Genomic DNA, 25,998 nt, shown 5'->3' with positions numbered 1-25,998 from the left:
GCACCCAACACTTCGTGTGAGTAAAGAGCTCGTTGTGTGTCACAAGAACGATGTTTTCTAAATCTGTGTTGAATGTTTACCAATAGACTGTTCTCTTCGAGGTAATTCATTATGTTTGAATACAATATATATTCCAAATTCTGCTGCATATTAACGTTAATGATATGGGCCTGTAATTTAGTGGATTACTCCTACTACCTTTCTTGATATTGGTGTGACTTGTGCAACTTTCCAGTCTTTGGGTACATATCTGTTGTGTAGTGAGTGGTTGTATATGATTAAGTATGAAGCTACTGTATCTGCATAATTTGTCATCTAGCGAGTGGTTATATATGATTGTTAAGTATGGAGCTACTGTATCAGCATATTCTGAAAGGAACCTAATTGGTATAGTGTCTGGGCCAGAAGACTTGCTTTCATTAAGTGATTTAGGTTGCTTCACTACACCAAGGATAACTACTTTTAAGTTACTCATGGTGGCAACTGTTCTTGATTCGAATTCTGGAATATTTACTTTGTCTTCTTTGGTGAAGGAATTTCAGAAGGCTGTGTTTAGTAATTCTGCTTAGCAACAGTATCGTTGATAGTATTTCCGTTGCTATCACACAGAGAAGGCATTGATTGTGTCTTGCCCCTAGCATACTTTAATACGACAGGAAACACTTTGGATTTTCTGCCAGGTTTCGAGGCAAAGTTTTGTTGTGGAAACTGATACAAGCATTTCATATTGAAGTCTGCACTAAATTTCGAGCTTCTGTAAAAGATCACCAATCTTTTTCTACACTCTGAACAATTTCTAACTCGCTCCACAGTTTCTATATTGCAATATAGTATGTGCAAAATAAACAAGTCCTGAGATTATTGTGTTAGATACAGGTCCTTAGTGTTCCTGTTAAAGAACTTAAAATGGAAAACCCATGAGTCTCCATTATGTAAATACTTACACTTAATCACTGTAGATCCACTTTTGTAACCTTCCACAGTAGGTTACACACCCTAATTTGATGGTAAATCAATGTAGTTCTGTCACTTTTTTTATTTTATTTATTTTTTCCAAATAGTGATTTTTCAACTTGGTCTCCTTTTATGGATATACATTTTTCCTGATCCAACGCCATTTTTAATCCCTCAAAAAAAAAAAAAATAAAATATGGAAACATTCCACGTGGGAATATATATATATATATATATATAAAGATGATGTGACTTACCAAATGAAAGTGCTGGCAGGTCGACAGACACACAAACGAACACAAACATACACACAAAATTCAAGCTTTCGCAACAAACTGTTGCCTCATCAGGAAAGAGGGAAGGAGAGGGAAAGACGAAAGGATGTGGGTTTTAAGGGAGAGGGTAAGGAGTCATTCCAGTCCCGGGAGCGGAAAGACTTACCTTAGGGGGAAAAAAGGACGGGTACACACTCGCACACACACACATATCCATCCACACATATACAGACACAAGCAGACATATTTAAAGACAAAGAGTTCGGGCAGAGATGTCAGTCGAGGCAGAAGTGCAGAGGCAAAGATGTTGCTGAATGACAGGTGAGGTATGAGTGGCAGCAACTTGAAATTAGCGGAGATTGAGGCCTGGTGGATAACGGGAAGAGAGGATATATTGAAGAGCAAGTTCCCATCTCCGGAGTTCGGATAGGTTGGTATTAGTAGGAAGTATCCAGATAACCCGGACGGTGTAACACTGCGCCAAGTTGTGCTGGTCGTGCACCAAGGCATGTTTAGCCACAGGGTGATCCTCATTACCAACAAACACTGTCTGCCTGTGCCCATTCATGCGAATGGACAGTTTGTTGCTGGTCATTCCCACATAGAATGCATCACAGTGTAGGCAGGTCAGTTGGTAGATCACGTGGGTGCTTTCACACGTGGCTCTGCCTTTGATTGTGTACACCTTCCGGGTTACAGGACTGGAGTAGGTGGTGGTGGGAGGGTGCATGGGACAGGTTTTACACCGGGGGCGGTTACAAGGGTAGGAGCCAGAGGGTAGGGAAGGTGGTTTGGGGATTTCATAGGGATGAACTAAGAGGTTACGAAGGTTAGGTGGACGGCGGAAAGACACTCTTGGTGGAGTGGGGAGGATTTCATGGAGGATGGATCTCATTTCAGGGCAGGATTTGAGGAAGTCGTATCCCTGCTGGAGAGCCACATTCAGAATCTGATCCAGTCCCGGAAAGTATCCTGTCACAAGTGGGGCACTTTTGTGGTTCTTCTGTGGGAGGTTCTGGGTTTGAGAGGATGAGGAAGTGGCTCTGGTTATTTGCTTCTGTACCAGGTCGGGAGGGTAGTTGCGGGATGCGAAAGCTGTTGTCAGGTTGTTGGTGTAATGCTTCAGGGATTCCGGACTGGAGCAGATTCGTTTGCCACGAAGACCTAGGCTGTAGGGAAGGGACCGTTTGATGTGGAATGGGTGGCAGCTGTCGTAATGGAGGTACTGTTGCTTGTTGGTGGGTTTGATGTGGACGGACGTGTGAAGCTGGCCATTGGACAGGTGAAGGTCAACATCAAGGAAAGTGGCATGGGATTTGGAGTAGGACCAGGTGAATCTGATGGAACCAAAGGAGTTGAGGTTGGAGAGGAAATTCTGGAGTTCTTCTTCACTGTGAGTCCAGATCATGAAGATGTCATCAATAAATCTGTACCAAACTTCCAGCTCCACTCCCTCCAAAACCTCAAAATTCCGATCAACACAATCTGGCACCACAACACCCTAATTCAGTAGTTAACCTTTCCTCCAAACCTCTCTCCCAATCCGAAACCTCTGTCCTATCCAAAGGCCTCACCTTCAGCCCCACTCCCAGATTCAACCAAACAGCCCTCGTCAAAGATTTACTGTCCTACACTCGTACTCTCTGCTGGAAGTATCACTTTGCCACGAAGAAAAATGATCCTAATCCTAGCCCTAATGATCCAACTCCCCAAGACACTATCCAAATTGAACCCTGCCTGGAACAGTTCCGTCCTCCGTCACAGCGGGACCCACCTCCTCTTCCTCAAAATCACCCTCTCCAAACCTTCCAGGAATTTCTGACTTCCAGCCTTGCCTCTCAATCCTTCTTAAAAAACCTTAATCCTACTCCAAACATCACCACTGCTGAAGCCCAGGCTATCCGTGATCTGAAGGCTGACCGGTCCATCGTCATTCTTCCGGCAGACAAGGGTTCCACGACCGTGGTACTTGATCGTCGGGAGTATGTGGCTGAGGGACTGCGTCAGCTTTCAGACAACACCACATACAAAGTTTGCCAAGGTAATCCCATTCCTGATGTCCAGGCAGAGCTTCAAGGAATCCTCAGAACCTTAGGCCCCCTACAAAACCTTTCACCTGACTCCATCAACCTCCTGACCCCACCGACACCCCGCACCCCTACCTTCTACCTTCTTCCTAAAATTCACAAACCCAATCATCCCGGCCGCCCCATTGTAGCTGGTTACCAAGCCCCCACAGAGCGTATCTCTGCCTACGTGGATCAACACCTTCAACCCATTACATGCAGTCTCCCATCCTTCATCAAAGACACCAACCACTTTCTCGAACGCCTGGAATCCTTACCCAGTCCGTTACCCCCAGAAACCATCCTTGTCACCATTGATGCCACTTCCTTATACACAAATATCCCGCACGTCCAGGGCCTCGCTGCGATGGAGCACTTCCTTTCACGCCGATCACCTGCCACCCTACCTAAAACCTCTTTCCTCATTACCTTAGCCAGCTTCATCCTGACCCACAACTTCTTCACTTTTGAAAACCAGACATACCAACAATTAAAGGGAACAGCCATGGGTACCAGGATGGCCCCCTCGTACGCCAACCTATTCATGGGTCGCTTAGAGGAAGCCTTCTTGGTTACCCAGGCCTGCCAACCCAAAGTTTGGTACAGATTTATTGATGACATCTTCATGATCTGGACTCACAGTGAAGAAGAACTCCAGAATTTCCTCTCCAACCTCAACTCCTTTGGTTCCATCAGATTCACCTGGTCCTACTCCAAATCCCATGCCACTTTCCTTGATGTTGACCTTCACCTGTCCAATGGCCAGCTTCACACGTCCGTCCACATCAAACCCACCAACAAGCAACAGTACCTCCATTACGACAGCTGCCACCCATTCCACATCAAACGGTCCCTTCCCTACAGCCTAGGTCTTCGTGGCAAACGAATCTGCTCCAGTCCGGAATCCCTGAAGCATTACACCAACAACCTGACAACAGCTTTCGCATCCCGCAACTACCCTCCCGACCTGGTACAGAAGCAAATAACCAGAGCCACTTCCTCATCCTCTCAAACCCAGAACCTCCCACAGAAGAACCACAAAAGTGCCCCACTTGTGACAGGATACTTTCCGGGACTGGATCAGATTCTGAATGTGGCTCTCCAGCAGGGATACGACTTCCTCAAATCCTGCCCTGAAATGAGATCCATCCTCCATGAAATCCTCCCCACTCCACCAAGAGTGTCTTTCCGCCGTCCACCTAACCTTCGTAACCTCTTAGTTCATCCCTATGAAATCCCCAAACCACCTTCCCTACCCTCTGGCTCCTACCCTTGTAACCGCCCCCGGTGTAAAACCTGTCCCATGCACCCTCCCACCACCACCTACTCCAGTCCTGTAACCCGGAAGGTGTACACAATCAAAGGCAGAGCCACGTGTGAAAGCACCCACGTGATCTACCAACTGACCTGCCTACACTGTGATGCATTCTATGTGGGAATGACCAGCAACAAACTGTCCATTCGCATGAATGGGCACAGGCAGACAGTGTTTGTTGGTAATGAGGATCACCCTGTGGCTAAACATGCCTTGGTGCACGACCAGCACAACTTGGCGCAGTGTTACACCGTCCGGGTTATCTGGATACTTCCTACTAATACCAACCTATCCGAACTCCGGAGATGGGAACTTGCTCTTCAATATATCCTCTCTTCCCGTTATCCACCAGGCCTCAATCTCCGCTAATTTCAAGTTGCTGCCACTCATACCTCACCTGTCATTCAGCAACATCTTTGCCTCTGCACTTCTGCCTCGACTGACATCTCTGCCCGAACTCTTTGTCTTTAAATATGTCTGCTTGTGTCTGTATATGTGTGGATGGATATGTGTGTGTGTGCGAGTGTGTACCCGTCCTTTTTTCCCCCTAAGGTAAGTCTTTCCGCTCCCGGGACTGGAATGACTCCTTACCCTCTCCCTTAAAACCCACATCCTTTCGTCTTTCCCTCTCCTTCCCTCTTTCCTGATGAGGCAACAGTTTGTTGCGAAAGCTTGAATTTTGTGTGTATGTTTGTGTTCGTTTGTGTGTCTGTCGACCTGCCAGCACTTTCATTTGGTAAGTCACATCATCTTTGTTTTTAGATATATTTTTCCTTCGTGGAATGTTTCCTTCTATTATAACCATATCATTAATTTGAACCCAACAATTACGTTTGTTATTGTCGCCTTTGCATTTCGAAATCTTTCCTGTCGTCTTATTTCTCTTTTTTGTCTTTATTTTCTCTTTCTGTTTTTACCAGTAGTTTCACTTTGTATTCACCTTTCCCTTTTACCGTAATCTACTATACAATTTTATCCCGCCATAAATATGCTCAACAATACGTAACCCACTTCCCAACCATAACCAAAAGATTTTATTTTCCGCTTTCAACACTACCGCTGCTATAAAATCCACCGTTTCTAGTTCAATAACAGCTGCTTTCACGTATTTAACAACCATTTCGGCTAGTTCTAATAACATTAACTTTATTTCCACTTCCGTTTTTCGCACATCACTGATCATTTTAGCCGCTCCCCACAGGTTTTAACGTCATTTTTTCTACAATTGTTAGCCCCATTTTCGTAATCTTTCACCACAACACCACTCCTTTAATACGTTTTTTCGAAATTTTCTCGAAATTTTCCCGAATTTATCCGTCCTTTAACGTCATTTTAGCCGCTCCCCACAGGTTTTAACGTCATTTTCTCTACAATTGTTAGCCCCATTTTCGTAATCTTTCACCACAACACCACTCCTTTAATACGTTTTTTCGAAATTTTCCCGAATTTCTCCGTCCTTTAACGTGATTTAGCGGCAACACAACCACCTAACCTTTTTGCACATCGCTGTCTACCAACCCAAGTTCAATACAAGATCAACTTAACCAACACTTTTTCGCCTTTTTTCATACCAGATCTCCAATTGCTTTCTAGTTCACCTTTCTCTCTCCCCATATATTTCTATCTTTCTTTTTCATTTCAACCTCATGTTAAACTTTCCACCTTCTAATACCATGTCACCCTCACAACACCCCCACAACGACCCCATTAAGTTTTATTTACATTCCCTCCGCAAACATGCCTTCACCCTAGCCAGATTACGCTCACATATTCTATTTTCTCAGGCTTGTCTGACATTTGGCATAACCCCCAAAGGCCTCACACTTAAAGTTCCCATCTCTGGCTGCAACCCTTCTTTCCATCAGTCCCTATACCAGTTCCAAACTGAACAATCCATTGCCCTCACCCACCTAATCCTTCACCTACACATCAACTCAGCCAATGAACACACCCGTCAACTCCTATCCTTAATAAAAGTCCTCAATCTTTCCTCTCCCACATCCACACCGGCTATTCAGAGCATCCTCCTACAGGCCAACCGCCAATTAGAACAGCATGCCACCCTTCACCTCAAAAAACTATCCAATCTCCTGGTTTCCCACCTCCGGAAAGGCAACTCACTCACCTTTCACAACCTTTCCAGCAAACCTCAACCACCTCTCATTGCACACAGACCCAGTCTCTCCCATCTACTCAATCTCCCACTTCCAGCTCCACTCCCTCCAAAACCTCAAAATTCCGATCAACACAATCTGGCACCACAACACCCTAATTCAGTAGTTAACCTTTCCTCCAAACCTCTCTCCCAATCCGAAACCTCTGTCCTATCCAAAGGCCTCACCTTCAGCCCCACTCCCAGATTCAACCAAACAGCCCTCGTCAAAGATTTACTGTCCTACACTCGTACTCTCTGCTGGAAGTATCACTTTGCCACGAAGAAAAATGATCCTAATCCTAGCCCTAATGATCCAACTCCCCAAGACACTATCCAAATTGAACCCTGCCTGGAACAGTTCCGTCCTCCGTCACAGCGGGACCCACCTCCTCTTCCTCAAAATCACCCTCTCCAAACCTTCCAGGAATTTCTGACTTCCAGCCTTGCCTCTCAATCCTTCTTAAAAAACCTTAATCCTACTCCAAACATCACCACTGCTGAAGCCCAGGCTATCCGTGATCTGAAGGCTGACCGGTCCATCGTCATTCTTCCGGCAGACAAGGGTTCCACGACCGTGGTACTTGATCGTCGGGAGTATGTGGCTGAGGGACTGCGTCAGCTTTCAGACAACACCACATACAAAGTTTGCCAAGGTAATCCCATTCCTGATGTCCAGGCAGAGCTTCAAGGAATCCTCAGAACCTTAGGCCCCCTACAAAACCTTTCACCTGACTCCATCAACCTCCTGACCCCACCGACACCCCGCACCCCTACCTTCTACCTTCTTCCTAAAATTCACAAACCCAATCATCCCGGCCGCCCCATTGTAGCTGGTTACCAAGCCCCCACAGAGCGTATCTCTGCCTACGTGGATCAACACCTTCAACCCATTACATGCAGTCTCCCATCCTTCATCAAAGACACCAACCACTTTCTCGAACGCCTGGAATCCTTACCCAGTCCGTTACCCCCAGAAACCATCCTTGTCACCATTGATGCCACTTCCTTATACACAAATATCCCGCACGTCCAGGGCCTCGCTGCGATGGAGCACTTCCTTTCACGCCGATCACCTGCCACCCTACCTAAAACCTCTTTCCTCATTACCTTAGCCAGCTTCATCCTGACCCACAACTTCTTCACTTTTGAAAACCAGACATACCAACAATTAAAGGGAACAGCCATGGGTACCAGGATGGCCCCCTCGTACGCCAACCTATTCATGGGTCGCTTAGAGGAAGCCTTCTTGGTTACCCAGGCCTGCCAACCCAAAGTTTGGTACAGATTTATTGATGACATCTTCATGATCTGGACTCACAGTGAAGAACAACTCCAGAATTTCCTCTCCAACCTCAACTCCTTTGGTTCCATCAGATTCACCTGGTCCTACTCCAAATCCCATGCCACTTTCCTTGATGTTGACCTTCACCTGTCCAATGGCCAGCTTCACACGTCCGTCCACATCAAACCCACCAACAAGCAACAGTACCTCCATTACGACAGCTGCCACCCATTCCACATCAAACGGTCCCTTCCCTACAGCCTAGGTCTTCGTGGCAAACGAATCTGCTCCAGTCCGGAATCCCTGAAGCATTACACCAACAACCTGACAACAGCTTTCGCATCCCGCAACTACCCTCCCGACCTGGTACAGAAGCAAATAACCAGAGCCACTTCCTCATCCTCTCAAACCCAGAACCTCCCACAGAAGAACCACAAAAGTGCCCCACTTGTGACAGGATACTTTCCGGGACTGGATCAGATTCTGAATGTGGCTCTCCAGCAGGGATACGACTTCCTCAAATCCTGCCCTGAAATGAGATCCATCCTCCATGAAATCCTCCCCACTCCACCAAGAGTGTCTTTCCGCCGTCCACCTAACCTTCGTAACCTCTTAGTTCATCCCTATGAAATCCCCAAACCACCTTCCCTACCCTCTGGCTCCTACCCTTGTAACCGCCCCCGGTGTAAAACCTGTCCCATGCACCCTCCCACCACCACCTACTCCAGTCCTGTAACCCGGAAGGTGTACACAATCAAAGGCAGAGCCACGTGTGAAAGCACCCACGTGATCTACCAACTGACCTGCCTACACTGTGATGCATTCTATGTGGGAATGACCAGCAACAAACTGTCCATTCGCATGAATGGGCACAGGCAGACAGTGTTTGTTGGTAATGAGGATCACCCTGTGGCTAAACATGCCTTGGTGCACGACCAGCACAACTTGGCGCAGTGTTACACCGTCCGGGTTATCTGGATACTTCCTACTAATACCAACCTATCCGAACTCCGGAGATGGGAACTTGCTCTTCAATATATCCTCTCTTCCCGTTATCCACCAGGCCTCAATCTCCGCTAATTTCAAGTTGCCGCCACTCATACCTCACCTGTCATTCAGCAACATCTTTGCCTCTGCACTTCTGCCTCGACTGACATCTCTGCCCGAACTCTTTGTCTTTAAATATGTCTGCTTGTGTCTGTATATGTGTGGATGGATATGTGTGTGTGTGCGAGTGTGTACCCGTCCTTTTTTCCCCCTAAGGTAAGTCTTTCCGCTCCCGGGACTGGAATGACTCCTTACCCTCTCCCTTAAAACCCACATCCTTTCGTCTTTCCCTCTCCTTCCCTCTTTCCTGATGAGGCAACAGTTTGTTGCGAAAGCTTGAATTTTGTGTGTATGTTTGTGTTCGTTTGTGTGTCTGTCGACCTGCCAGCACTTTCATTTGGTAAGTCACATCATCTTTGTTTTTAGATATATTTTTCCTTCGTGGAATGTTTCCTTCTATTATAACCATATATATATATATATATATATATTTAAAAAGAAAGATGATGAGACTTACCAAACAAAAGCGCTGGCAGGTCGATAGACACACAGACAAACACAAACATACACACAAAATCTAGCTTTCGCAACCAATGGTTGCCTCGTCAGGAAAGAGGGAAGGAGAGGGAAAGACAAAAGGATTTGGGTTTTAAGGGAGAGGGTAAGGAGTCATTCCAATCCCGGGAGCGGAAAGACTCACCTTAGGGGGAAAAAAGGAGGGAAAAAAGGACAGGTATACACTCGCACACACACACATATCCATCCTCATATACACAGACACAAGCAGACATTTGTAAAGGCTTTACAAATGTCTGCTTGTGTCTGTGTATATGAGGATGGATATGTGTGTGTGTGCGAGTGTATACCTGTCCTTTTTTCCCTCCTTTTTTCCCCCTAAGGTGAGTCTTTCCGCTCCCGGGATTGGAATGACTCCTTACCCTCTCCCTTAAAACCCAAATCCTTTTGTCTTTCCCTCTCCTTCCCTCTTTCCTGACGAGGCAACCATTGGTTGCGAAAGCTAGATTTTGTGTGTATGTTTGTGTTTGTCTGTGTGTCTATCGACCTGCCAGCGCTTTTGTTTGGTAAGTCTCATCATCTTTCTTTTTAAATATATTTTTCCCACGTGGAACGTTTCCCTCATTATATATATATATATATATATATATATGAATATAATAGAGGGAAACATTCCACGTGGGAAAAATATATTTAAAAAGAAAGATGATGAGACTTACCCAACAAAAGCGCTGGCAGGTCGATAGACACACAAATAAACACAAACATACACACAAAACTCAAGCTTTCGCAACAAACTGTTGCCTCATCAGGAAAGAGGGAAGGAGAGGGAAAGACGAAAGGATATGGGTTTTAAGGGAGAGGGTAAGGAGTCATTCCAATCCCGGGAGCGGAAAGACTTACCTTAGGGGGAAAAAAGGACAGGTATACACTCGCACACACACACATATCCATCCATACTATATACATATATGTATGGATGGATATGTGTGTGTGTGCGAGTGTATACCTGTCCTTTTTTCCCCCTAAGGTAAGTCTTTCCGCTCCCGGGATTGGAATGACTCCTTACCCTCTCCCTTAAAACCCATATCCTTTCGTCTTTCCCTCTCCTTCCCTCTTTCCTGATGAGGCAACAGTTTGTTGCGAAAGCTTGAGTTTTGTGTGTATGTTTGTGTTTATTTGTGTGTCTATCGACCTGCCAGCGCTTTTGTTGGGTAAGTCTCATCATCTTTCTTTTTAAATATATATATATATATATATATATATATATATATATATATATATATATATATATATATATATATATATATATATATATATATATATATATATATATATATATATATATATATATATATATATATGAATTGACAAACTTTTTAAAATACACCCATAAATGACTATCTCTGCCAACCAGAATATTCTATTTAAGAATCACTTCATGTTTGATACTGTGAATAATTCATGGGGAGCTAGGAGCACAATTACAGGGGTGCGCCAGAAATTTGCAGCCCAGTTTGTCCCATTTTGTAGTGAGAAATCCCGATAAATGTGTGGCAAGTTTTCATGGTGAAAAAATAGTTTCGTCACCCCCAGATGTCGCCATGTTTCTTCCCATCTCTCGTTGGTGTAATTAACTCACTTTAGTATTGTCCAGTGGTCATTTTTTTATTTTACTAAAAAGTTGAAGAGTGTGATGCACTTTGTATTACAAAATTGTCACCACAACTGTTCTGGACAATGGAACTGATTAACCATCTTTGGAGCAGATTCTCTGGAAGCAGAGCATTGTTTTGTTAGTTTTTTGGCTTCCAGAAGTGTAATGGTTAATCCAAGTCTCAAAAGTGATTACTACTCAATGCTGCTTCATATCTTGCTTAAATTGCTTGAAACATAGTTTCGATACTAACAACCTGGCTCACTTTTTGTCTGCTGTCAACTGCAGCACACACTAGGCCAACAGTATTTTCACCATCAACTTATCAGGTAAAATATTGTCATTGTTGTTGACATACCATTGTCATTCTCGTTGATATATGACCTGTGTGACGTTTATTCATATATTCTATTGGCATGGATTTGTGTAGTGAATTTTTCAAGTATTTCTTTGGCAACTCCATCCACTGGACGTCTTTGTTGAGCGTCATAAAAATGTTTCACCTTGTTTAAATTTATTGTACTAATACTGACTATTGTTATTGATGAAGTCACCATAAACAGCATCCAATTTTGCTTTTATCGCGTTACATGCTATTTCTCCCCATTCAAAAGTAGTCCACTTTTCCATGTAATTTTTGTTTGTGTCTTCTACTGGATGGCAGCACATATGAGTAACACAGACTTGCTAGAAACGACATGTCCTCAAATGTAGGTTCTCATGTTAAACCACCCTTGTTGGTGACAGGCACAGTGGGAAAAATGTGTATTCTATATTTCCAAGCCATTCAAATTGTTGGGAAGTAAATTTGGAGGTTACCAGAGAAGCACTTCATCCTCTTCCCCCTCCCCCTTCCCAATCATCACATCGTCTGGCATTTATCATCTGATGATAATTTATTTTAGTATGTGTTTGGCGGCCATGGGGGCCGAGCAGTTCTAGGCGCTTCAGTCTGGAACCGCGCTGCTGCTATGGTCGCAGGTTCGATTCCTGCCTTGGGCATGGCTGTGTGTGATGTCCTTTGGTTAGTTCGGTTTAAGTAGTTCTAAGTCTAGGGGACTGATGACCTCTGATGTGAAGTCCCATAGTGCTCAGAGCCATTTTTAGTATGTGTTTCATTCAAAGACTTGTGATACTCCGTGTGCACATGTCATCTCTCAGTTCCTTGTATCTTATCGTTACCTTCTGTATCATCATAATATTTTCATTAGAAACTGTGTTAGTTGTTTATTTATGTATTCAGTTATTTATTTCCTGCGTTAGAAGCAAACACAATGCAAAACATGTATGCACAACTTAAGTAAGAATAAAATATAAAAATTGCAAATCTTAACAAAGTGCAGATCTTAACTTGGTAACCTCAGACACTAATCATAACTTTAAGTTGTCCATGGTGTGTGGTGAGGGTGCATGCTAACATGTGTTCTGTCCCACATTCACAAAAGCAAACATTTTTCAGTCTGGGCCTCTGTCTCTGGAAATTAGTTCTTCTCCTGGTCACACCAGAACAGATACGCCATCCTATTGTGTTGTCATGAGGGTATCATCCTTCAAGCATCATCAATCTTTTCAGATGATGTTCGATTCTAGCATAAAATTTCTGAAATGGCATTTGCTGTGGTGGTAATGAGAGTTCCTTGGTTGACTCAAAGAAACACTTTGACTTCATTGTGTACGTGCTTGCTGGTAGTTAAACAGAGAATTAGCTTCTGATACTTGAAGGTCTGTAAAAATGACTTCTTTAGGCAGATGTTAATTTGAATTTGTTTGTGTACAGGTTGAATGTGACTACTGGTCATTAGGAATAGTGGCCTACGAGATGGTGGTTGGAGATACGCCATTTTCTAATGATGACGTGGCGACCAAGCAGAGTAAGATCGCAAACTGTGCTGGGAAAATGGTGATTCCGCCAGATGTTGATGCCTCGCAGTCATTGAAGCAGCTCGTTGCTGGCCTGCTGCAGGATGCTGCGTCACGCCTCGGACATGAGCATCTCCTGCGACACCCTTTTTTCTACTCCGTTGACTGGTCCAACTTGAGGGAATGTAAGAACTCATATCGACAATAGGGTCTAGAAGCCTCTGTAAAATTGATTTCGAAATTAACGCTCTAAAACTTAGTTTCAGAATATAAATTACGATAAGTAAGAATTTGATGGTGACAGCTTGTGAGGTGTTATTTGTAACTGAATAATTAAACACCTTTGTAGGAAAATGAATAAATAGAACTGCAGTTGTAAAACTTTCCTCAAAAAGGGTTGGCATAAGTTTCCTAAAGAAGGGAAATGTGCAAAGAAAAACTGTGTCTGTATATGAGGAGCACGTGCATGTTCAAGTTATATAGATTAAAGTGAACTACTCTGTAGCATATGTCTTCAACATATTCTTATAATAATAGAAGACACACTATGAGGAAACACATATTTTCATACCTAGATTGTTGGCATTACTCTTGTAAACTACAAATTTCTGCAAGAATATCTAATTTTCTCGTAATATGACACTGGAAAGTCCCAGGAAGAATACAGACAATGGAACCATTGCATGTAATGAGCAGTCACTTCCTTCTGGAACCACTGAAAGCGGATCTCATCATTGTGTGTGCCTTAAGAATCTGCAATATGCTGTTTGACTACTGACTTCTTAAATCATTACTTTCTGTAACCTGAATAAATTTTTAGGTTTAATGTGAACTTATGAACTTTCTTATTTCTGTTTCAGCTGTGCCACCATTTATTCCATCAGTCAAAGGAGATGATGATACTTCAAATTTCACAGAACTTGAGCCTCCTGTTCAGAAATTGTCAATAGAAGATTTTAAAGTGAAGAAAGAGTTCTCTGGACGAAATTTACCATTCATTGGTTTTTCCTATTCTCATGAAATATCATCAAATGAAAAGTAAGGCTGTATTGTCATTGCTTTTATGAGATTGAGTTATTTTTCCAAAGTGTTTACTGTATCTTTGTTGATGTTTTAGAACAGAGACTTCTCCACCAAAAAAGACAGAGGACCCTGAGAGTGTGATAAGTAAAAAGAACAAGGAGTTAGAGATACTGCGTAAAAAGCTTCTTGAAATGGAGAAACGTAGTGGAGATCTGTAAGTAAACCGTGTTACATACGTATGTAGCTGCAGATAGAACTGAAATCTTTACCAATAATTCTTCTTCTTCTATGTATGAGCCACTTTGGACTACTGTTGTTTAAACTGCTTCTTCCACATTTCCATCATCATTTCTCAGGTTTGTCTGTTTTTCTTCTGTGCATGTAGCTCCAGTTCTCTTCTTGGCTTTCTCGCAGAAACCCTTGGAACCTTGCAATTTCTTTTTGTGTGGCAGTTGTTCCTCTTGACCTTGAGTTCATCCACATTCCTTCGGACTTTTTTGCAATATTTGCTGTCCACTTTTAATGTACTGAAATATGTGAAGTGGGTTGCATTCTTCGGATTTTACCGTAGTGAGCCATTCTTCTTTTCCTAATCATGTCTCTAATTTTTGGAATATGTGTGTAAATTACACTATCATGATGTCTTCTTTATTGTGATTGCTCCTTAACTGGTCCGAAAATTTACCTTATTATTTTTCTTTATGTGATTTCCAGAGCTTCCATCATTGCCTTTTTGTTCAGAGGTAAACATTTTGTTGCATATAGTGCTCCTGGATGAATTACTGTAGGGCAGCATCTAAGTTTAACATTGAGAGATACTGATTTTTTTTTTATCATAGTGCATACATCCTCAGTGAAGTAGTACTCTGTTTTCATGTTACTAACTCTTGCTTTAATGGCTTCTTTCTGCAAAATGTCTTTTTCTCTTAAGATTCCATTACCTTGTGGGCTGTCTTAATTGGGATGTTTCCAGCCATATTTGACGGAAGTTCAGAGGAGAGGAACTTCCTGTGTCAATTACAGTGCTGTACTTTAAAGATTTACAATTACAAACTTGTTTATTTGTAGCACTGTTACCCTCTCTGGATCATCTTCCTTGTTTCCTTGGACTTTGTCTTCTGTGAAATCTGCCCCGTGCTGGAGATAAAATTCATGCTTATCTAGGTTCAACAAGCTACCAAATGACTGAAGTCTCTCTCTCTCTCTCTCTCTCTCTCTCTCTCTCTCTCTCTCTCTCTCTCTCATTTTTAGAACATGCGTCTATTCCCATATAGCTCTGGAAATTCTCATATACAGTTGTCTGCAATTTGGACAATATTATGAAAAGGATAGATTGCTGCACACCATATAGAGGATACACTGAGTTGCAGACAGGCATAACAAAAAGACTGCTAAACATGTGGTCTTTCAGCCAAAAGGCCTTCTTCTAAAGTAGACAACACACTCACATTCATGCATCGATGACCGTAAACAGTGGTCATCTGTGTGTGAGTTGTGCTTGTATGAAAATTATATAAAGTGTGTGTGTGTGTGTGTGTGTGTGTGTGTGTGTGTGTGTGTGTGTGTGTGTGTTTGTTTGTTTTAGAAGAAGGCCATTTGGTTGAAAGGCAGCTCACATGTTTAGCAGTCGTCGTGCTTGTCAGTGACCCAACATCTCCTTTATATGGTGAGCAGTAATATATCCTTTTTATAATATTATCATTGTTCCCTTCTAGATCCCCACTATTTGATTTTGTCTGCAGTTTATCTTTGACAGTTACATTGAGTGTTAACAAACTTGACAGCTCGCGTCCGCCCTCTAACAGGCATTGGTGCAGACTCTCCAGTGGAACTTTCTCTCCTTTTTTTTGTGATGTAGGCTATTGTCAAGGCAGGTGCTATTTGATGGAGTGCAGTGTGTCTCAGAGGCAGGGACACAGCTGCGTGGAATAACCACCAAATCGGCAGGTGCTGGAAAGCTTGACCAAAATGCAGAGCCATCCCCTTCTTGCAGAAATGCTGCTTCCATCACACTTGTTAACATGCACAAACAGTACAAATTCTCCATACAATATGTGTATCGAAAACTTCCTAAAACGACCAATAGAAATAATGTATGTTTGACTAGCTTCATTTGGCAGTACTGTTAACATTGTGCAACTCCACGAAAGTGATATGTTATACCTCATAAAATTGGCCATCCGTTCGGTTTTCACAAAAGAGATTTTTAAGCTTCCTTCTGTAACTACTGCTTTCTGTCTAGTGGCTGTTTCCGTTGAGTCTGGAAAAATAACTAGGTTTTCTGAAAAAGGTAGGCGTGTTTATTTGTAGCTTGTCCCTTTTGCAACCAAAGCTAACTCCTTCATTGATTTGGCTTTCTCCTAACAATATTCTCCCTTCTCTTATGACTTTTTAGGAACACAGTTAAGAGAGCAGCGGGAGGACCATCTCCCTGTCTGACTCAACCTTTATCTCAAACCTTTCAGAAATTTAATCTCTAAATTTCACATTAGAACAATGTTTATTAGTGTTTGCTTAAAAATATTATGAAAAGGATAGATTGCTGTTCACTGTAAAGATGGCACATTGAGCTGCAGGCAGGCACAACAAAAGACTGTTACACATTGAGCTTTTGGCCAACACCATCTTCAGAAAAGAAAACACACACACACACACACACACACACACACACACACACACACACACACACACATTCACACAAACAAGCACACTTCATGCACACATGACCACTCTGTTATGCCTGTCTGACACTCAACATGTCATTTTTGTGGTGAGTAGCAATCTATCCTTTTCATGATATTGTTGACATTCCAATACGTACTTTCCACACTTAAGCATTTTCTTAGTTAGAGATGTGGTTTTATTATTATTGACTTCATTTTATTTATATATATATACCTAAAAACAAAGATGATGTGACTTACCAAATGAAAGTGCTGGCAGGTTGACAGACACACAAACGAACACAAACATACACACAAAATTCAAGCTTTCGCAACAAACTGTTGCCTCATCAGGAAAGAGGGAAGGAGAGGGAAAGACAAAAGGATGTGGGTTTTAAGGGAGAGGGTAAGGAGTCATTCCAGTCCCGGGAACGGAAAGACTTACCTTAGGGGGAAAAAAGGACGGGTATACACTCGCGCGCGCACACACACACATATCCATCCACACATATACAGACACAAGCTGACATATTTAAAGACAGAGTTTGGGCAGAGACGTCAGTCGAGGCAGAAGTGCAGAGGCAAAGATGTTGTTGAATGACAGGTGAGGTATGAGTGGCGGCAACTTGAAATTAGCGGAGATTGAGGCCTGGTGGATAACGGGAAGAGAGGATATATTGAAGAGCAAGTTCCCATCTCCGGAGTTCGGATAGGTTGGTGTTAGTAAGAAGTATCCAGATAACCCGGACAGTGTAACACTGCGCCAAGATGTGCTGGTCGTGCACCAAGGCATGTTTAGCCACAGGGTGATCCTCATTACCAACAAACACTGTCTGCCTGTGTCCATTCATGCGAATGGACAGTTTGTTGCTGGTCATTCCCACATAGAATGCATCACAGTGTAGGCAGGTCAGTTGGTAGATCACGTGGGTGCTTTCACACGTGGCTCTGCCTTTGATTGTGTACACCTTCCGGGTTACAGGACTGGAGTAGGTGGTGGTGGGAGGGTGCATGGGACAGGTTTTACACTGGGGGCGGTTACAAGGGTAGGAGCCAGAGGGTAGGGAAGGTGGTTTGGGGATTTCATAGGGATGAACTAAGAGGTTACGAAGGTTAGGTGGACGGCGGAAAGACACTCTTGGTGGAGTGGGGAGGATTTCATGAAGGATGGATCTCATTTCAGGGCAGGATTTGAGGAAGTCGTATCCCTGCTGGAGAGCCACATTCAGAATCTGATCCAGTCCCGGAAAGTATCCTGTCACAAGTGGGGCACTTTTGTGGTTCTTCTGTGGGAGGTTCTGGGTTTGAGAGGATGAGGAAGTGGCTCTGTTTATTTGCTTCTGTACTAGGTTGGGAGGGTAGTTGCAGGATGCGAAAGCTGTTGTCAGGTTGTTGGTGTAATGCTTCAGGGATTCCGGACTGGAGCAGATTCGTTTGCCACGAAGACCTAGGCTGTAGGGAAGGGACCGTTTGATGTGGAATGGGTGGCAGCTGTCGTAATGGAGGTACTGTTGCTTGTTGGTGGGTTTGATGTGAACAGACGTGTGAAGCTGGCCATTGGACAGGTGAAGGTCAACACCAAGGAAAGTGGCATGGGATTTGGAGTAGGACCAGGTGAATCTGATGGAGCCAAAGGAGTTGAGGTTGGAGAGGAAATTCTGGAGTTCTTCTTCACTGTGAGTCCAGATCATGAAGATGTCATCAATAAATCTGTACCAAACTTTGGGTTGGCAGGCCTGGGTAACCAAGAAGGCTTCCTCTAAGCGACCCATGAATAGGTTGGCATACGAGGGGGCCATCCTGGTACCCATGGCTGTTCCCTTTAATTGTTGGTATGTCTGGTTTTCAAAAGTGAAGAAGTTGTGGGTCAGGATGAAGCTGGCTAAGGTAATGAGGAAAGAGGTTTTAGGTAGGGTGGCAGGTGATTGGCGTGAAAGGAAGTGCTCCATCGCAGCGAGGCCCTGGACGTGCGGGATATTTGTGTATAAGGAAGTGGCATCAATGGTTACAAGGATGGTTTCTGGGGGTAACGGATTGGGTAAGGATTCCAGGCGTTCGAGAAAGTGGTTGGTGTCTTTGATGAAGGATGGGAGACTGCAAACAAAGTTTGCCAAGGTAATCCCATTCCTGATGTCCAGGCAGAGCTTCAAGGAATCCTCAGAACCTTAGGCCCCCTACAAAACCTTTCACCTGACTCCATCAACCTCCTGACCCCACCGACACCCCGCACCCCTACCTTCTACCTTCTTCCTAAAATTCACAAACCCAATCATCCCGGCCGCCCCATTGTAGCTGGTTACCAAGCCCCCACAGAACGTATCTCTGCCTACGTAGATCAACACCTTCAACGCATTACATGCAGTCTCCCATCCTTCATCAAAGACACCAACCACTTTCTCGAACGCCTGGAATCCTTACCCAATCCGTTACCCCCAGAAACCATCCTTGTAACCATTGATGCCACTTCCTTATACACAAATATCCCGCACGTCCAGGGCCTCGCTGCGATGGAGCACTTCCTTTCACGCCGATCACCTGCCACCCTACCTAAAACCTCTTTCCTCATTACCTTAGCCAGCTTCATCCTGACCCACAACTTCTTCACTTTTGAAAACCAGACATACCAACAATTAAAGGGAACAGCCATGGGTACCAGGATGGCCCCCTCGTATGCCAACCTATTCATGGGTCGCTTAGAGGAAGCCTTCTTGGTTACCCAGGCCTGCCAACCCAAAGTTTGGTACAGATTTATTGATGACATCTTCATGATCTGGACTCACAGTGAAGAAGAACTCCAGAATTTCCTCTCCAACCTCAACTCCTTTGGCTCCATCAGATTCACCTGGTCCTACTCCAAATCCCATGCCACTTTCCTTGATGTTGACCTTCACCTGTCCAATGGCCAGCTTCACACGTCTGTCCACATCAAACCCACCAACAAGCAACAGTACCTCCATTACGACAGCTGCCACCCATTCCACATCAAACGGTCCCTTCCCTACAGCCTAGGTCTTCGTGGCAAACGAATCTGCTCCAGTCCGGAATCCCTGAAGCATTACACCAACAACCTGACAACAGCTTTCGCATCCCACAACTACCCTCCCAACCTGGTACAGAAGCAAATAACCAGAGCCACTTCCTCATCCTCTCAAACCCAGAACCTCCCACAGAAGAACCACAAAAGTGCCCCACTTGTGACAGGATACTTTCCGGGACTGGATCAGATTCTGAATGTGGCTCTCCAGCAGGGATACGACTTCCTCAAATCCTGCCCTGAAATGAGATCCATCCTTCATGAAATCCTCCCCACTCCACCAAGAGTGTCTTTCCGCCGTCCACCTAACCTTCGTAACCTCTTAGTACATCTCTATGAAATCCCCAAACCACCTTCCCTACCCTCTGGCTCCTACCCTTGTAACCGCCCCCAGTGTAAAACCTGTCCCATGCACCCTCCCACCACCACCTACTCCAGTCCTGTAACCCGGAAGGTGTACACAATCAAAGGCAGAGCCACGTGTGAAAGCACCCACGTGATCTACCAACTGACCTGCCTACACTGTGATGCATTCTATGTGGGAATGACCAGCAACAAACTGTCCATTCGCATGAATGGACACAGGCAGACAGTGTTTGTTGGTAATGAGGATCACCCTGTGGCTAAACATGCCTTGGTGCACGACCAGCACATCTTGGCGCAGTGTTACACCGTCCGGGTTATCTGGATACTTCCTACTAACACCAACCTATCCGAACTCCGGAGATGGGAACTTGCTCTTCAATATATCCTCTCTTCCCCTTATCCACCAGGCCTCAATCTCCGCTAATTTCAAGTTGCCGCCACTCATACCTCACCTGTCATTCAAAAACATCTTTGCCTCTGCACTTCTGCCTCGACTGACATCTCTGCCCAAACTCTTTGTCTTTAAATATGTCTGCTTGTGTCTGTATATGTGTGGATGGATATATGTGTGTGTGCGCGCGAGTGTATACCCGTCCTTTTTTCCCCCATAAGGTAAGTCTTTCTGCTCCCGGGACTGGAATGACTCCTTACCCTCTCCCTTAAAACCCACATCCTTTCGTCTTTCCCTCTCCTTCCCTCTTTCCTGATGAGGCAACAGTTTGTTGCGAAAGCTTGAATTTTGTGTGTATGTTTGTGTTCGTTTGTGTGTCTGTCGACCTGCCAGCACTTTCATTTGGTAAGTCACATCATCTTTGTTTTTAGGTATAGGAAACATTCCACGTAGGAAAAATATACCTGAAAAAAAAAAAAAAAAAAAATATATATATATATATATATATATATATATATATATATATATATATATATATATATATATATATATATTGTTTTTCTCTCTCTAATCATTCAAGCAAGTTTCATTGGTGTGATGGTACTACAAGTAGTATCAATAAAATTTGAATGTTTACAGGAATTTTTCAGAATTTTTCTAGATCGTCTGTTGTTTGGACTGCAAAAGTCTTTATACAGATTGTTCATTTAGCAAGGTTAGAGACTTCTTACCAAACTCTTAAGACTATCTTAAATTTTTGAGATCAAATTAACTGCACTGTGGGCACTTGTTTATTTCAAACATATGATTCCTTGTACAGATTATTCAGGACCTCATGTCTTCTTCCCACATACTGTCACAAACATTGAGTGTTCTGCAAGATTATTCATTTATCTCTAACATACACAAACATTAACATTGTATTTATAGCTATTATATGAGGTGCATTCAAATTCTAAGGCCTCCGATTTTTTTTCTAATTAACTACTCACCCGAAATCTATGAAACTGGCGTTACTTCTCGACGTAATCGCCCTGCAGACGTACACATTTTTCATAACAAGGGAGAGGGTAAGGAGTCATTCCAGTCCCGGGAGCGGGACTGGAATGCTGACGCCATGATTCCATGGCAGCGGCGAAGGCTTCTTTAGGAGTCTGTTTTGACCACTGGAAAATCGCTGAGGCAATAGCAGCACGGCTGGTGAATGTGCGGCCACGGAGAGTGTCTTTCATTGTGGAAAAAGCCAAAAGTCACTAGGAGCCAGGTCAGGTGAGTAGGGAGCATGAGGAATCACTTCAAAGTTGTTGTTATGAAGAAACTGTTGCATAACGTTAGCTCGATGTGCGGGTGCATTGTCTTGGTGAAACAGCACACGCACAGCCCTTCCCGGACGTTTTTGTTGCAGTGCAGGAAGGAATTTGTTCTTCAAAACATTTTCGTAGGATGCACCTGTTACCGTAGTGCCCTTTGGAACGCAATGGGTAAGGATTACGCCCTCGCTGTCCCAGAACATGGACACCATCATTTTTTCAGCACTGGCGGTTACCCAAAATTTTTTGGTGGCGGTGAATCTGTGTGCTTCCATTGAGCTGACTGGCGCTTTGTTTCTGGATTGAAAAATGGCATCCACGTCTCATCCATTGTCACAACCGACGAAAAGAAAGTCCCATTCGTGCTGTCGTTGTGTGTCAACATGCTTGGCAACATGCCACAGGGGCAGACATGTGGTCATCCGTCAGCATTCGTGGCACCCACCTGGATTACACTTTTCGCATTTTCAGGTCGTCATGCAGGATTGTGTGCACAGAACCCACAGAAATGCCAACTCTGGAGGCGATCTGTTCAAGAGTCATTCGGCGATCCCCCAAAACAATTCTCTCCACTTTCTCGATTATGTCGTCAGACCGGCTTGTGCGAGCCCGAGGTTGTTTCGGTTTGTTTGCACACGATGTTCTGTCTTCATTAAACTTTCGCACCCACGAACGCACTTTCGACACATCCATAACTCCATCACCACATGTCTCCTTCAACTGTCGATGAATTTCAGTTGGTTTCACACCACGCAAATTCTGAAAACGAATGATTGCACGCTGTTCGAGTAAGAAAAATGTCGCCATTTTAAGTATTTAAAACAGTTCTCATTCTCGCTGCTGGCGGTAAAATTCCATCTGCCGTACGGTGCTGCCATCTCTGGGACGCATTGACAATGAACGCGGCCTCATTTTAAAACAATGCGCATGTTCTATCTCTTTCCAGTCTGGAGAGAAAAAATCTGAGGCCTTAGAACTTGAATGCACCTCGTACAACTTGCTTGTCTCGAGCTCTTCTCTTTTCAGAATGTTTCATATTATTTCATGAATATAGCTTCTTCAATAAGATCAATAAATCATATTGTGGTGTCACTACACAAAATTGTACAGCTCCTTTGCCATTTTTCAAGGGTTCCAGCAGATTGTTTGATTAGATTAGCTGTACTTTTCGTTCCAATAGATCCATAGTGAGAGATCCTCCAAGGTGTAGAACATGTCAGACAACAAGTATGCATAGTAAATATTTATGAAAAAAAATGTATACTAATGTACCTTCCACAGAGCCTAAGTGAAACGGTCCTTATGGATGTGAAAAAAGTTTTAAAAATCTTAAACAATAAGGTGCAGTCAGATGAAAAGAAGACTGATAGAAAAAGTAAATAAACTGTTTGTTGTTTCAAAAGTAATGTCAAGAGTGTTAATACATTTATCCTATTGTGAGACAAGACAATCAGTGCCTTCATACAAAAATGTTGGCAGTTGCCTACAGAACCATGATTGTGCCCAGGCATGCACCGCTTAGTCTGAAGGAAATTGCCAGTCACAGATTTCTGTCTCCAGGGCTTCAAAGATATGGAAAGAGGTCGGGACTGTAAGGAGGATGTGTAAGGGCTTCCCAGCAAAACTTCTGCAGCATAGTTGAAGGAACTTCGGCAATATGTGGGCAGACTCACAATGGAATGGCATATTGTTTGAATTCATTATACATGTTCATGAAAATTGCTATCATTTATACAAAGTTTTGTGTAGCAGTTATTGGACACATGATGCAGAGCCCCTAAATCGATGCAGACTTGCAAAGTAAGTAAGGGTGAAACGACTTTCTCTTTAAAGCAAATGTCTGTAATCCAAGAATCGTAGCAAAGAAACAGAAATGTTTATGATGACAATTTGTCTGGAATGCAATAAATGTTTGTTTACATCATTTCTAAAAAAAAATTTATTGATGCATGTTCAATAGTATCTGCTCAGGAAACTCTAAAAGTGATCTATGAATGTGTTTATTTGTAACAAATCATTCCTACAAAGAAAATGGTCCTGAGTTTTGAACATTTTGTACAGAAAACCAAGCAGCAAGTGATGGACTTTTTGAAGTAAGTATTAATTCACTTGCAAAGGAGGTGTAGTGCAAAAAAACTTGTTCCCTAATTGCCTCTTTTCCATCGAAGCATGGTGAGTTGCTTTCAGTTGATGATCAAAATCTATGCTGTCGTTGGTAGACATAATTATGAAGATCAAAGTTGATAATATTGTTGTTTGCTGGTTCTTAAATGTGGTATGCAGGGTAGCTGTTAAATGAAACTTGTGAAAAATGCCCTTGTAAATTTATTGCATCATCATAATTTAACACTTTTATTGCAGCGCCAAATACAAATATAGCAATATGTGAGGACTGTTCAAATATTAGATGAATGATATGTCAGAAGGTTTTACACGCTTGGTTACTGGATGAATAGGCTAAAATTTTACTTTAAATCCAATGAATGGTTCTAATTGGGCAAAGGACTATGGTGATACTTCAATTATTGTGAATTGAATGGAGAAAAAGGGATCCTAAAAGGTGCTGCCAGAAGCATAGGTTGCTGTATGGAAAGCTTAATGACAGTCATGGGGAACATGCATTTTGATGTGCAATTCCTACAGAGGAACAACCTCATGTGTTTGACACATTCAAAACATTTACCAAAACTGAAGATTAAAATCAGCTAAATTGTAGGATGAACCACAGACCATTCACTGCTATTAAAAACTGTCACTGATTACATCAGATGTGCTATATACTTTATTTTTGTTTTTACAGGGATAGAAGTGTACCAGCTCTCGAAGATCGATGCAGGTCTCTCGAAGATGATCTAGCGAAAGTGGAGCTTAAATGTCAAAAGTTGAAAGCTGCCAATGAGGTATAACACTTTGTTATGTACAGAAAACTTGGCTCTGAAGCAAAAAGGCCAACACCACAACACATTTTTGACAGAAAAGTGATTTGAAGTGTGAAACCATTTTTGTCCACCTGTCTTTCATGTGAATAATTGTAGTAACTACAGCTAATTTGTTGAGGCCCTCAGGTGTTGCCACAAATGATGTCACTGAAACCTGTCAATATTCTACACAAAGTTCACTGCAGTGTCATATTTACAAATGAGAAAGCAAAACCTTTGAATAGTGTACAGAAACTCAGGCTCTCGATGAGTCTAACCTGGTGCCTTAAGCACAACATCAGCTGTAAGACCTGTGGTATAAATCCTTACAATAATGGGCACACATGCTCTCTGTTAAGACACTAGGGGACCAACTTCCAAAATGTACAGTAGAGAACTAAAACCCTCTTGTTAGGGATATACATGTTTCATGTCGTGATGTGTTACATATTCCTCTTAAACATAAGAAAATAAATTATTGTGTTTTGGGGGTGGTCAAAACAACTGGTGAGAAACTGCTTACAATGGCGAAAGGTCAAAATTGCAGGCAGTAAAATTGTACACCCAAGACTATTAAAATCACTAAGCAGCAGAGTATGCAGAATATGGAGGAGAGAGGATGAAAGGACATGACAGGAATCATCAACCACCAGTCAAAGAAATCCTCCTCCCTCCATAAGATGGATAGTGTCTGTGGGTTGCGGTACCAAAACTGTAAGGCAGATGCGGACTCTGGATCAATTTCTACAGCATCTTCCAGGGAGTTTTCTAGTTTCGCCATCGTTCCTGCTGGGTGTGGAGAGTTTGCTCTGAGTGGACAAAACAGTGATTCTATCAGTTCCTCTGCTTATAGATTGGAATTTCATCTTAGAGGCAACTCAGTTTAAGGAAGTGTATTTAGCTTCAAATAAACTCCTAGTAAACTATATGCTTTGGAACTAATAATTTCTCAAATCATCTTCCTCTCCAGCTCCTATAAAAATGAATATGTCAGCCAGATCAAAGTCTCACCCTGACATTGCTCAAAGGGTTGACTGTGACCTGGATCAGGTTGATAAAATGTTATTGTATTAATGGGAGTCGAGTTTAATTTTTGTACTAGTGTGTTGTAGTTTCATTCTTCACAAAGCTCTTAATGAAGTTTGTAAACGCAACTATATTAACGT

General features: G+C 43.1%; 1 protein-coding gene across 1 annotated transcript in view; it reads left to right on the top strand.

Annotated features, from left to right (window-relative positions):
- LOC126101616 (citron rho-interacting kinase) overlaps positions 1-25,998 on the top strand; it is a 231,250-nt gene that overhangs the window by 24,196 nt on the left and 181,056 nt on the right. Inside the window, exons 5-8 of the mRNA XM_049912299.1 lie at positions 13,045-13,312; positions 13,988-14,165; positions 14,245-14,364; positions 24,715-24,814. Of these exons, the coding sequence (XP_049768256.1) occupies positions 13,045-13,312; positions 13,988-14,165; positions 14,245-14,364; positions 24,715-24,814 (666 nt within the window). The remainder of the gene's footprint in view (positions 1-13,044; positions 13,313-13,987; positions 14,166-14,244; positions 14,365-24,714; positions 24,815-25,998) is intronic.

Source organism: Schistocerca cancellata, chromosome 9 (assembly GCF_023864275.1).
Source record: "Schistocerca cancellata isolate TAMUIC-IGC-003103 chromosome 9, iqSchCanc2.1, whole genome shotgun sequence".
NCBI classification, from domain to species: Eukaryota; Metazoa; Arthropoda; class Insecta; order Orthoptera; family Acrididae; genus Schistocerca; species Schistocerca cancellata.
The sequence above is the reverse complement of the archived record's forward strand: the minus strand, read 5'-3'. Positions and strand labels throughout refer to the sequence as shown.